Source organism: Colias croceus, chromosome 13, assembly GCF_905220415.1.
Source record: "Colias croceus chromosome 13, ilColCroc2.1".
Taxonomy (NCBI): domain Eukaryota; kingdom Metazoa; phylum Arthropoda; class Insecta; order Lepidoptera; family Pieridae; genus Colias; species Colias croceus.
Genome location: NC_059549.1, coordinates 8777233 through 8792374, shown reverse-complemented (window position 1 = coordinate 8792374; position 15142 = coordinate 8777233). Strand labels below are relative to the sequence as shown.

Genomic DNA, 15142 nt, shown 5'->3' with positions numbered 1-15142 from the left:
TCACCTTTCAACAAAATAGAGACATATCGTAATTCTTTCTGTAATGGACGCTAAGTGGTCGCGCAGATCTATACGATCTATACGATCTACAGGCTGATATACGTCTAGATCCGAGATCATTACTGCTAACACGTGTGGCTTTCCAGTGGCAGATGAACAACTTTGTACGTCATTTGGGTCAACTATATATTATATGTGAGAATATATGAAGTGCTACTTGTGTATGTGATTTTTAAGTTTGAAGTATAGACAAATGGATTATTATTTTGCAATTTTGCATTCGTGGTACCAACTACCGATGCTTTTATATTAGACTATTTAGTTTTTCTTTTCATCATTGGGTCATATGACCTAAAATTTTACATAATGGGTATAGGAAATAACAAAGTACTTACCTACTTCGTCAAGAAGTATAAGTAAAAAAGTAAAAAGATATAATTAAGTTATCGTATTTGGTTATTCCTATTACATTTTAAATTGTACCAAAATATTGACAAACATGCCTTTAAAAACGTAAACATCAAAGACCCGAACTATAAAATCGGGCAAAATACCTATATAAAGCTCAAACGAAAATAAAAGATTTTACAGTCAAATAAAATCTCCAAAGCAAAACGACACATTTGAAACAAACGAGTAATATGTATTGAAATAAAATGTACGTGACAAAGAAAAAAATTTTTATTAACAAAAAGAAGGCAATGATTTCTTTTTTAATTCGACAGACCTTTCCGTGTGCCTAAAACCATCTTAATCTCTTTTGTTTTTAATCCTTCCAATATAAGGAACATTAATAGGCTAAATTCTCACGTCTCATATAAATATAGGACAAGGATCATGACATAAGCTCAGTGCTAAAGGCTATCATAATCACGATATATTTGCTACCATGCTACGTGCGTATTATTTCGTACGTGCGTAAGATGCTGTGATATATTGTGATTGAACAAAGATAATGGATATATTACGGTATTTTGTACGCCTACGAATCTCCTTGGCTTTTAGGCGGTTAGCGAAAAAATATTAAAGGATCTTCATTCTTCAATTTACCTACTTAAAACATTTTTCGTGTAGGTAGGTGCAATTAGCTTTTCTCTTTCCTCTTAATTGTGTGTATGCCTCATTATTGTGAACACGTTTATTAAAACAAAAGAAAGTACCGCTAATAAATTAAAATCATATTTATAGTTCCCAGAGATATCAGAATATACGTATAGACTTACTACTTCCACACTATTAAATGATCAAATCCCACACTATAATACACTACATTGAAAACTTTGCAAACTTCACAGTGACTCAAAACCTACGCCTACATTGCTTCTCCATACTATAAGATTATTAGTTTAACAATGTGACAAAGCAATTGTCACTAACTAATTTCTACTGGTTTACGCGAGACTTCTCTCTCGCATTGAATTATGAAATATGTCCACCTCTGTGCAATGGACCATACGTTCTCGAATGTAATATCTTAATAACACTTTTACTACGACCGGTTCAAATATGATTCTAATCGTATAATTGTATAAACAACTTTGTGTTTTATTATAGTTTTTATACTGTATCGCTTTAGTGAAATAACCGTGCAGAATTAACAAGCCTTTTATCGTTAGAATCGTAAACCTATTAACGCTTAATTATAAGCATAGCATTTTTTATCTATACAGAATTCAGAGTATTCCATTAGCAATATTGCAATAATTATTTTTATACGCATACTGTAGAAAAGAGCTATGACTCTAAATTATAATTATAGTTGTAGCATTATTGATGGCCAAGTGTCAAGTGATGTACCTAAACAAATCGTTGCTACCTCAAAACAGTGTTTTAGGAAGTGCCAACGTTTGTGTATAAAGAGTGGTACTGTAAAGAACAGTACTGGTGCAAAAACAGTGCCAAATGTCTACTGAATGATGAAAACTCATAGGCCGCATGTTTGCTAGAAAGCTATGTTGACATAGGTCATTCTCTGTGTCAGTCGCAGTGTTTAAGAATTAGCACAATATCCCAAGGAGAATAGCATAATTTATATTATGCTTACCATATAATTGCTAATCAATGCATTCTTACGTGTGGCATCTTCGTTAAGATAAACATAGTCAAGTCCCGAGTAAGAAATAGTGCAGAATGCTTACTGTAAAATTGCTCACCGATGCCCGCGCGGGGCGCGGCGCGGGCGGGCTCCGACAGCGCCAGCACCGCCAGTGTCCACCACCATGACATCACAACCACACCTGGAACAAGATCATTATGGCATTATAGTACATACTTTATACATAATAGAGCTTAAAATTAGTTTTGGAAAGATTTGAAGGCAGTTTCCTTATATTTTAAACTCGAAACTTGAAGTTAGATAAACTTTCGTGACGAAATAAGCGCGGAATATAGACTGAAATCTGTCGCAGGGGAAAATTTTTATGTACTTACCTATCTCTAGGTTCTATAATATACTTGTAAAAGCCGTTTATTAGAAACGCAATGTAAGTAGTTAGTACCCTTTTAACCTCACGTTTAGTCACAATCCCAATCGACACGTGCTCTACAAGCAATTACAGATAACCAGCGAACACCTAGATTTATTCCCACTTATTCAAATGCCTATATTTCCTAACCCACTTTACATATCGGGTATTTCGCTATTAGAGCTGATAAAGTGGCTAGCACCTGCGAATGGTGAATACTTACGGTGTGATAAGCTCGGATTTATTTTACATAACTGGGTCACAGTAAGTGAGCGAAAACATTGATAGTCGAGTCTTGATAATGAGTTTAAAAGTACTTTACGCTTACCGTAGTACCATTGTTTAGTGCAATTTTATTAGTGCAATGTTAGTTTATTATCTGTTAACTTCTGTTCAAGTACGTATTGATGTTAAATGCGAAAGTCTATTTGAATAGATCAATTTGCGCTACAGCAGAGGAATTGCTTGTTTTTTTTTGTGTTTATTTATTGAATTAAAATGATCTTAAGTGATAGCCTAACTAAGAATCAAACATAAGACTTAAACAACATTTTATAGAAAGCATATTTTACTTCTATACATTACTTTATTATTCATGTGTTTTACAGTTGAATATTATAAAATGTACATGTATGATATAAATCATCAAAGCTTATGTGGTCCAAAAACATAGGATGAACTATCATATATCGAATATCAATGCAAACATACTTTTTCAATAACAAAATTTCGATAACAAAGGTCGTTCTTAACAACATACCAAACAATCGAATAACTTATAAACGTGCCAAAGAAGACGACGAAGCTTCAAAAAACATACTAAAACTTGGGTAAAGTATATTACAAATGTCAAAGCTGGTTCGGCTAAAAACCTATTTCCTTTTGAATATTCTCCAGAAGTTTTCGAAACTGTATAAGAGAAATAAGATTATTCCACGACCGAGTTTCCCAATTCAATTTCAGTGTTCCTATGATTTGAAATTTATAAGCTATAAAATTGTTTTATAACTTCATAGAGAAGCCTTAACAATTTGGCGCAAGCAATCCCTTACAGTCTTTGAAAGCTAATGCTACTTAACAAATAATATAAAACAATATTTATTATGTGTAAGCCAAAACAATATTTATAAAACAATATATAAACCGAAGAAATAAGTCATTACTACAGTTTTTTTATCGTTATCGAAATGAATATTTAATGCGTAAGTATGTATGTACTTTAAAATTAAGCTCCAAATAATTAATTAAAAATGTTGAGTATATCTGGCTTCAGGATATTTAAGAGAATCAATATATTGAATACAAACAGATAACCTTTTTATAAATGTAAACTTTTAGAAGGGTGAATTAATATATATTTTGGTTATCACCACGGTTTCGGAATGTCGTCGTCTAATGAAAATTGATGAATTTAATAGATGTTATAGGACTCCTAAGGAATTGAAGCAGTAAATAAATGTATTATAACAGAAACCTTTTAACGTTCAAAACATCTCTTTTTATACAGGACATAAAGACGTTACAGGGAAAATTGTTACAAAAAAATGGTCTCTAATGAACAAAAGGACAAAGTTTTTCCTTTTACTGGAGATCAAAGTACCGTCAGATTGAAACGTGTTTCGCCTTAGTACCCCAAACTTCGGCAATCCAAAACTCATGGGTATAATCGAATAAGGCTTTTACTTAACTTTAACGTATATTTAAAATGAATATTAAGTTTCATCTTCGTAATTAATTTTAATCTCAACTCTTTGTTCTCGAACTTTATAAAACAAAATTCTAACCTTAATTCTTTATAAGTCGCTAAATTGCTTATTCTTAAAAATATAATCACAGATATAACATTTTATCACTATCCAGTAATGTAGTAAACAGTAATCCCAACTATAAATAATAAACATCTATAAACAGAAATCGAAATCTACAGTCTTTACGCCGTCAACACCACGCCGCTTTTCATTATCATAAAATACACATGAAATGTTTAAAAAGATTTTCCGCTCAGTCACATCGCATTACCTGTCTCGTAATAAAGGTGAAAGTATAAAGATTTCATCACGAGTGAGAGATGTCACTTTACATACGCAAAGTACGTGTTTCAACGTATTGTAATAAGATACCAATAAAAAATTTGAAGCCTCCGAAACAAGCGGATAGGTTGTAAAAAATAAAACCCATCATGGTTTTTGGTGTACACCATGAATAAATTGTATCTTACGGTATACTTGTAACGATCTAAATTATAAGTTTTTTGCAGAAACTGATCGAATTATTGGCACCTTGCTCTTTCCATAAAAAATCCCTTTTCATCCAAATAAATAATTATGTGCATTTATTTATTAATAAATTTCTCATGAGTATTGGGAGTATAATCCTCTGATGGTGTACTTCACATAACGTGTATTACAATAGAAAATTACTTTATAAATTTCTCAATAATTACCATATAAATCTTTAAAAAAACTATTCAATATTTTTTTATCTATGTTAAGTTACCTTTTTTCATATTCATAGCCGCACATCTCTTGTAAGCCGATCAAACGTCAATAAGGATTTTATTGGGCGATTCAAATAGACGGCATCCAATAAATAAAACGTAGACATTCACTTGAGAATAAATTGAATTTTTATTTACGCGTCTACATATTTTATTGAACATAAACTATATTCAAATATATGAAATTTTATACCTTGTCACTATAAAAAAATGCATAAAATGAAAGTGATATATGATACAGTTTTTATTACCTTGATGGACAGATAAATCTAACTTAACTATAGCAGTTAAATATATTTCACATGAAATAATTTATATTCTTTAAGTTTATTTATGTCGTGCTTAAATATTGCATGTTTTGTTATGGTCACAATTATATTTTCATAGAATGTCTCAAGTGTATCATCAAATATGATTGTAGCGGCTTTATATATTTAGGATAGCGGAAATTAAACACCGGATTGACAACCTCTTTATATATCTCCGTTCTTTTTCATTACCACATGTAAAGGACTGGCCCAGCAACTTTTTGAAGGTTGACAAATCCCCATCTCTTGCATTCGCTGAAATTCTGCGCGAACTTTATTGTATTTGTCAGGCGGTAGAGGTCGCGGTCGCGAAAATACGGGTGGGCCGCTTGTTTCGATGTGATGGACTATAGAATGTCGTGGAGTCTCTATGAAACGCATTGGCTTAGTTATGTTCGGAAATTGCGATAACAGATCACTATATTTATGATTAAAGTCGATTGTGTTCACTGGTATATGTTTACTCAAAGTTACTGAACCGATTACACATAAGTTTGTAACTGTATCAATTAATTTTTGGCGATGAATGTCCACTAAAAGTTTGTAATGTCCTAAAAAATCAGCACCTAATATTGCTTGTTTCACTTCGGCTATAATAAAAGTCCACCGGTAAGGTCTACGTAATTTTAAATCTAATGTAAGTGTCTTTACACCATAAGTCTTTATAACGCTTCCGTTAGCAGCGTATAACTCGTAATTATCGCACTTCGGTCGCTTATGCAGAGTTTTAGTCACAGGTATCACTGATATATTCGCTCCCGTATCAATTAAAAATTTTAGTCCCGATGTTCTATCGGTAATGTTAAGGCGGTGCGATGGCTTAATAGTGCAAATCTCCGCCTGCGATTGCACTCTTTTTAGTTTTCCTGCTGTTTAGTTTTTTTATTCCAAGCACACGGCTCTATACATTTGTTAGCTCTATAATAAAATCGCGCGTGGTAATAACAAAGACTGTCGGCGCTCCGCGGCTCACGCCGTATCATGTTACGTCCACGGGATATAGGACGATAGCGATTATGAATATTATTATTTCGTTTTCTGTGACGAGTTGTTTCCATATTCTGCAATTCAATTATTTGTCTTGATAACTGAGCTACTTGCTCTTGTAGTTTGCGAATATGGGCTTGTTCGCACCAAAATTCTGATGATGTAGCTGTTCTCTCGGATGCTGTGCTTGCTGACGGAGCTCTATTTTCAGTTGTCATTTTGTAGGTATATTCTTATGGCTTCGTGTAAAGTCCGGGGTCACGAAATACGTTGTCAGGTTGTCGTGTTGTCAGGCGTTGTTGTTTGTCAGGTGTTGTTGTCGGGTGTTGTTGTCGGGTGTTGTTGTCGGGGTCACCAAATTGTAGCGGCTTTATATATTTAGGATAGCGGAAATTAAACACCGGATTGACAACCTCTTTATATTTGAGCCAATTTAAGACTGAAGTACAATTAGTGACACAATACATATTAATGTTATATGATGCATGACCTAATAAGTAAGCTGTAATGTGCTGACGGCACAATGATATAAGACGAGCCTATTTAACGTCGTTAAAATGTACTATAATGTGACAACAACACCTGTTAATTCAGTGAAGGAAACCATAAACGAAACCAAAGTGCCCAGAAAGTACCTTTAATTGCTTTGTTAATAGTTCTAAAACAGAGGATAGACTGTATTTATTCTGTCCCTTCTCAAACACAAACTCCTGTTTACTCAAAACTTTCGAAGCGTTCCATGAATGGCACACATCAGATTATCTCGTCAAACGCCGAGGTCAAAAGCTAGTGTACATTAACGTTGAATTAACGTCATAGAGGCTAGCTGTGTCTATTAGGCCCTTTGCACACGTGTTATTAGAATCTATAATTTTATTTAATTTTTAACTAATAGAAATGCTGTGATGGAGTCACTATTTATTTTTTACAAGACACTACTAATAATAAGTTACATCAGGTAGATATCTGATATTGATCCAAAACTAATGCAATAGAAATTTGTTAATTATAATAAAATTGAATCTATAAAACTATCATATTTCTAAACTTATATAGAATCAATACCTGAAACTTGTCTGTCTATTCCAAAACTTTCTTGAAATTGAAACCACAAACACAAACTAATAGAAACTGTAGACCTTCTTCCTTATTACTAATAGTTATTACATTTTAAAAATTCTTTCTAACGAGCTTTTCAGGTCAGATTTCAGTTCCATGAACTCAAACTTTTATTTATCCAATAAGACTTCTTCTATAGAAGCACTTTTAAATCGTCATAACATAGTTTTACCAATTACGACCGAAGATAGAAATAAACATTTAGCATCATACTACTTTTATTCATAGTATTAAATAAATAGATAAATTACAATAAATAGTATCATAGCATGCGCATAACCTAACTCATCAGCCGGCCGGACAGGCGTGCGAACTAATCAAGTTATCTGCTAGTATTAAGGTGAAATTGTAAAGAATCATGCTTCCCCGTACTATAAGTAAGTATACAATATCGCTATGACTGTTTCTAATGATCCCTGAGGCTATACCTAACTCTAAGCGACTTATGTATTCTAATCTTAACAGCATCTTCTAATTAAGATTGAGTTAAAGTTGTAATATGCAATTACACTTCATACTCAAACTACTAAATTACTGAAAGTATCTTACACATTATGAGTTAAACTTTTCCCCGTTCAAATCAGAAGAATGATATAAAGCACGGAACGTGAAGAACTTAAAAGTATTGATATCTAAAACATAATGGTACAAAACCATTCAAATAAACAAAAAGTACGAAGCTATGTTTTATTCATTCTCATACTTAACACAGCAAATTGACAATAGATCGTTAGCTGTATCAATAAACAAAACATTTTCAGATATCAATATGAATTATTTAAACACGAAGTTTTAGTTCGCTATAAATAATGTACCGATTAAATTTGCCTTTCAGAATGATACATCAAAGAGAAATACAGAAAGTGATTTTCAAAGCTTAATTATCAGACGTACAACGCTCATTACGCGGCAATCAAGTATAAATTGATTGAGCCTACAAATGAAATCACGCAGTCATCGGCTGCAGATATCAATCAACCACAAATACAGGCAATAATCCATCATTGAATGGAAAACGAAGTGGAAAATTGTAGCGTCACACGTGTGAGCGCTTAATATAATTCTTTACAAAAGTACAATCTTGTTCTTCGCCCATCTTGGTAAGGCGCATCTTTGTAATGTTCTGATTAAACTTACGCGTAATATTGTAATTAATTCTTCGTTTTCTTGTAGGTTCGGGTTATCTGTGCTACATTTGTATATGACAACTCAAAATTTTTGAAAATACTTTCACTATATAGCGATAATTCCTATTTGTATCCCGGTTCAAGGAAAACGCAGAGCCAGTGCGTATCTAGTATCTAAATATTAAAACTACTTACAAAAGTTACTAGCCTATTAAATCTATTAATCTATCTTCAAACTCAATCCTACCCTATCGCAAAATTAACTAACTTCTCAAATCTATGCAAAATCAGCTAACTTCTGCAATCTATACCTACGCTACTAAATTTCCTGTTCAAAGATTAAGTTTTACGTTTCAATACGCTATAGAAGCTACATAGAATCTAATCAATCGTGTAATAAGTACATTACCTTTACTTGCCTTTACTCGTTTACCATAAAAATGGCGCTATTGTGTTATTGGTGTCAACACGTTTTTGCTTTCATCCGTCGGTATAATCTCCCATTAATTAAAACACCGTTATTCTCTGAAGCTAATGATTATTACGCTTATTTCATAGCAACCTCTGATAGGGCCATTAAAACAAAACGGTAGCGAATTGCTACTATTATGAATAAAAAAATCTGTTACGGTATCTAACGTTTTTGAGACAGAGATTTTTTTTGCCTCGTTGTGTTTAAGTACATGTTGTTTTACCATATTTAATTTATAAGATCGTCTAACTGTTTCTAAATGAAATAACGTAATAATCTGTAATTAAAGTACATTTTATATAAATGCTATACTTAACCGCTTCTTTTTTATTATTTTCCACTACATTGTAGTTCTTTGTTATTTCCTATATAAAGTTTTCTTTGTGAGCTATAAAATATAAAAGCTTGGAAACTTATACAACATGCGTCGAAGTTAAAACTAAGAAATTGTGAAAAATAGTGTCACTATGGCGATTATCAAAGGAAATACAGCGCAGCACTTTATTTTAAAACAAAAGGACATTTCAGTGAGAACTTCTAAGCTTAAGAGCTTTCAAAGTTCGTACAAGAATAAGTTTCAGGGTAAAGGTGTTATACTGAAATAAAGATGGTTGTTATGATACACATTTTGTGCTTTCAAACTTGAACAAAAACCCATATTGTAATTATTGCTATAAAGGTATTTTTTTATCAACTGTAATATAAAAACAATGATATTCTTCACTACATAGTATTTTAAGCTGTGTAGTGAAGAAATCATTGTCGCTTTCTCTGTCCCTATGCTTAAATCTTTAAAACTACTTTTTTATAAATAGAGTGGTTCTCAAGGAAAGTTTTAGTATATAATTTATTAGGTCTTAGACAAAGCGGGCGAAGCTGCGAGGGAAAAGCTAGTTCATTTATAAATGAATCCTCACACGAGCTTTAAAAGCCCAATCCATTTGCAGGTGCTAATAGGGTCACCGCCATACAACAACAACTCTATTACGTATAATCCACTTAGATACAAACTTGTAATTAAATGTTACAACCCAATAAAATATAGCGCTCCACCACTTTCGCTTTTATAGCCTGAATTACCAAACGTTTTAAGATATTTACGTCGAAAGTACAGGTTCGGTAACTATTGCTAATATGAAAGTGTAGCAAGTTTATTTATGACATTGTACACGTGTTCTTGCCTACTTGAAATAAGGTAAGACATTCATACAAGCAGTGGTGGCTCATTGGTGAGACCTCGGACTTCGAATCGGTCCGGGGTTCGAGACCAGGCGAGCGCGCAGGAAATAAATTGATTTTTCAATTTATCTGCGCATGTTGTTACATCACCACTGCTCGAACGGTGAAGGAAAACATCGTGAGGAAACCGACATGTCGAAGAATTAAAAAAAAAAAAGTTCGACGACATGTGTCATCCGCCAACCCGCACTTGGCCAGCGTGGTGGATTATGGCCTATACTCTCATAGGAGGCCCGTGTCCCAGCAGTGGGAACGTATATGGGCTGATGATGATGATGATGATGATGATTCATACAAGTATGTAATATTTAAACCTATTTCATTCCATAGGTATAGTATATCAGTATAACTACCTACTGTATGCATTTTTCTGAAAAACTACCGATCACAATTCGATATACAATCTACTCGTTAACTCAACTGTATCAAAATAGCATAATTTTTCTCAAAATTGTTAAATTGATTAATCTTTACTCTGATACTTTAAATACGGGTGATTTAACTGATATATATGATTCAAAAATCGTATTTGTCCTCATTTAATAACTCAGGCCCCGGAACCACAGACACAATAGAAAATCTATTGTGCCTGGGACCGATTGGGCCGCTTGGGGCTCAATGGGTTAAAATAATTTTATATTGAAATTCTTAAAAGTTTATAAATCTACGCTTATCTTTGCATAATATTAGCATATATTGTTTTTATTCATTAAATGACTTCCAAAAAACGATTAACATATTTTTAAGGAATGCAGATAACACAATATAGCAACTGGTTCAACATGCTCCTTTGTATTAAAAAATGTATAATGTCTTCATCAATTTAGACTATTAATTCATATTATTTAAATAATAATCTACAAACTAAACATAAGTAGGATATAAAGATTTAAATATACATAAACATTATCTTTATGTGATTAATTATCAGTAACGATACTACCTATACATGCAGAATGCAGATTAATTGTGTAATTTTTTAAAACAAAAGACTGATTCTTACATTCCGCAACTAATAAATCAATTAACGTACATACCTATTACCTACTGATAAAAAAAATTACCGCTTCATCTATTCAACGGCCAATCAGCCAGAAGTTCGTGAGTTCGACATTTGAATTTGTGATATTGAAAGTCGATTGACGAAATAAATTTGTCCTTTCCCCGACGTGTGTAAACTGCTTCAGTTTTGACAGCTCCACCAAAAATTGGTCACAAAGTAAACATTTCGACAATATTTTGACGCGTAAATTTGTACCGCTTTCTCGTCAGATGATTGACGTCGCCGCATCAATGGGGTCCGCTTTCCCCGTGTGTTGACAAATGTGTTTGTTTGTGTGTCACCGCGATCACGATGTTGGATAATACAAAAATCGAGCAAACCCTATTTCAAGTATAAAAGGAAGGACTTGAGGAAAATGGTAAGCCTACATTGTCGAGATTTTCATTGTTATATAATAGCCTTTGACCATCGTTAAAGCAGCGAACAATTACAATCTTCCATCTTTTTTTGCATTTAAGAAAAAAAATAGAAACGTTGCAAAAAATCTTTTCAGCCATTCTTCTTGTGCTACCTAGCTTTTGTTTCATTCTTGTTCATGACACATAATTTATGGTTTGGTTAATTATTTTCATTTCTAACTTATGGTTCGGTTAATTAATGTAACCGGTGAAGGAAGTAACTTAATCTTACACTCAAACTCCAATTTGTTCACAGAACTGAATAATGTTCAGCCAACTAGACTTCTCTCAAGAACCATTGAATAGAATAAGTTAAAACAAAATGCTTATAAGTACAAATAAAAAAATATATAATCAAGGTATAAAAAAATATCCATCCCTCAGCATTTCACAGTACATGAAATTATAACTTTGTTGTTATTTTTACCCGTCATCACGTCAACTGCAAGCGAAGCGCGTTGACCCGAAAGCATTTCCGATAAAACAGCTTTGTGATATTTTTATAGCTTTTTATATACTGACTCAATCGGTCAAGGTTTATAGATAATGTCATAGGGAGGGTAGGTTTAAATAGACCATTAATATGGCTATATATTTATTGGTCTAATTAAATCTTTTCTACCAGCCTGTTTCGTATTTATACTTTAAAGTTAGTGAAATAAGTTATAAGTTCTAAATTGTTAATTATCCTCATTTTAGTTTATTAAACTGATTGATTCGTATTTATCTCCTAACTTTTTGTTGTTGTTCAATGGAATCCCGTCACAGAATCCCGTGCAAGTAATGACAATGACGTTCATAATTATTGATTATCTGTATTGACAAATGACACGCGAGAGTTTATTGACACGGCCACAGAATAAATCTTTGCGAACGTCAATAAAATTCCCACAGACCATATAGATAGGGAGGCGAGGTAGCTAAATGGCGTAATTAAACGGCGCCGTCGAGACTTATCAAAATCGATAGATAAAATAATTTCGAAAAGAAAAGCTTCTATGGTAAAAACCATTTTAGCGGTGGGTTTGGCGTGTACGGATTTTCAAAAATGTAAAAAAAAATAGTAACTTGGGCATTCTCGAGCGGGTCAGATATTCATACTACGTATGCCCCAAGTGCCTCTGATAACAACGGTATACTAATCTGCCGGTTTGCGTGGTGGGGCTAGGCATATTAATTCGTCAAAAATGCACAAAAAAAAAATTTACTCGAGCGCGTCAGATTTTCGGAAGGGGTGTTAAGTAGGCCCCAAGGAAGCTCCCCTTAAAAAAACTGACGATTTCGGCGTGACGATAAGTTACGATGAATTTTTGAAAATGCAGAAAAAAAAAGTCCTTTTGAAATACTCGAGCGCGTCAGATTTTCATAGGGGAGGTTTATCTCGGTCTCCTGAAAGCATATTTTCTTAATCTGACAAAAATGTTGGTGGGTTCTCTTAATCTGACCGAAAAAGGTTTGAGAGTTTCTTTTTTTTAATCATCGTTATTTCATATCAATTTTTCTTAACACCCTCAGTTTTCGATATATACTCAAAAAACCGGGAGTTTGAGTTTTTATGATGCTTCAAGTCAAAAAGTTTTAACTTTGGACAAAAATGTAAAGAGACCTTTTTTGTGTAAAATAAAATTACCTTTTTTGTTTATTCAAACTTTTTTTTTTGTAAAATGTATCGTTCGCGACTTATATACTGCATCGCGTTTTTCGGAAGACGAAATGGCTCCTCCAGACTTCCGGTCACGCGGAAACCGGCAGATTTTGTATTTTTAGTAAGTTTTAGATTATATTCTTCAAAATAAAAATAAAAACAATCGCGCTCGAGAATGCCGGATTAACGTTTTTTTTTTTACTAGTTCGCGACCCTATAACTTGGCGGCGTCAAGGACTTATTGTCAGATTAGTTAAATTTAGTCTTAAAACACTAAAATCAACCCCCAATATCTTAATCTGACGCGCTCGAGTATTTCAGACTATCGATTTTTTTTTACTAATCTGATCGTATATCCTAGGCGCGCGTCACTACTTAAAGAGCTAAATATTTAACAAGGTTGTTCTATTAGGTCTAAGGTATCTCTCATATCTTAAACTGCCACGCTCGAGTATTGCAGAAAATTCCCCTCTTCGCCTCCCTATCTAATAAAAGAACAGTATCTATACATAGCCAGCTAAAGAAAGTTAATCTAACTGAACCCGTTCTAGGACTGTTAAAGCAATTAAAAGTTACACTATGAAAAACTAGAACCATTTAAGAGGAAACTTGAACCGAACTGGAAAGTGATTGAAATCTAATTTAAATATCTTCGGTAATGAACGGGTTTTAAGTGAAAATGAGTTTTATTCTCACATAATCATTGTGTTATTGAACTAAGAAGTGTCATTAACTCGTGGGTGAAGCGAGAGATCCAATTTCATAATTTTTTCGTAATTTAGGTACCCACGTCCTACACCTATTAAACAAGGTTCATATGTTGGATTATGTTACTCATATATTAATCAGAGTGTATTGATATAATCACTTACACATAACAATAATATATACAATATGTTAATAAAAACTACGATTTTTCACAAGAATAAAAGATAAGTACCATTCGGAAAATACGTTCGAAATGCAATTTACAATATGTACAGTGTACACAGTACCTATACGAATAATAGTGTACTTGACATAATCAAATTAAAGCCCATTTTTCGTAAATATCAATAACTGCGGCTAACACGTTATCTAAAAATTTACATACTTTATCTATATAAAGCATGCCAGTCGGTTAATGTACTGCCTCATTAGAAGCATTTCTTGTGTATGAAATAATACATTTTTAAGTTCAATACAAATCTTGTGAAAAAATAAGCATGTCTAGCAAGTTTATTCCATTAACATGTAACCCATGTGTTCGATTTTAGCTATTTATTTACTTCTATAAAAATATATGTAATATGTGAACATAAAAGTAATAAAATCACATCAGATAACGGTGAACGTAATAGAAAATGTTGCACTCGATGTTATTTTTTTACAAATCCAACTATTTCTCACTATAAGACCATATTTTAAAGATTAAATTCATACGTGTGCTACTAGTTGCCATATTTAGATAAACGGTGGACATATTACTCGGCGATATAAAACTTAGATCATAAATCGGACTGGATGGAGCTGTACCGCTAAATATTAATATGTAATTCGTCATAATCTGTCCATATTTGTTCCCGCCGCAAGAAAACACCTATTTTATAGAAACCATAAGGATTGAAGATACATTAAATCATACATCAGCTAAAGAACGGGTTGGCAGTTATAACATGAAGTCAAAAAGGTTATTTCTTGGACATGACGTCTTCGTCATAATATTTTCATAGATGATGATTATGCGCAGATAAATTAAAATCTGAAGAACGAACTTTTGAGAATGATACTCAAAATAACTAAGTATCGTTACTCATTACAGTTACATCGTTACTTCAGTAAT

General features: G+C 32.9%; 1 protein-coding gene across 1 annotated transcript in view; it reads right to left on the bottom strand.

The window, feature by feature from the left end:
* The window catches only part of LOC123696794 (serine proteinase stubble-like), an 89504-nt gene that overhangs the window by 37998 nt on the left and 36364 nt on the right, over nt 1-15142 (bottom strand). Inside the window, exon 3 of the mRNA XM_045643162.1 lies at nt 2139-2237. Coding sequence (XP_045499118.1) covers nt 2139-2237 — 99 coding nt within the window. The remainder of the gene's footprint in view (nt 1-2138; nt 2238-15142) is intronic.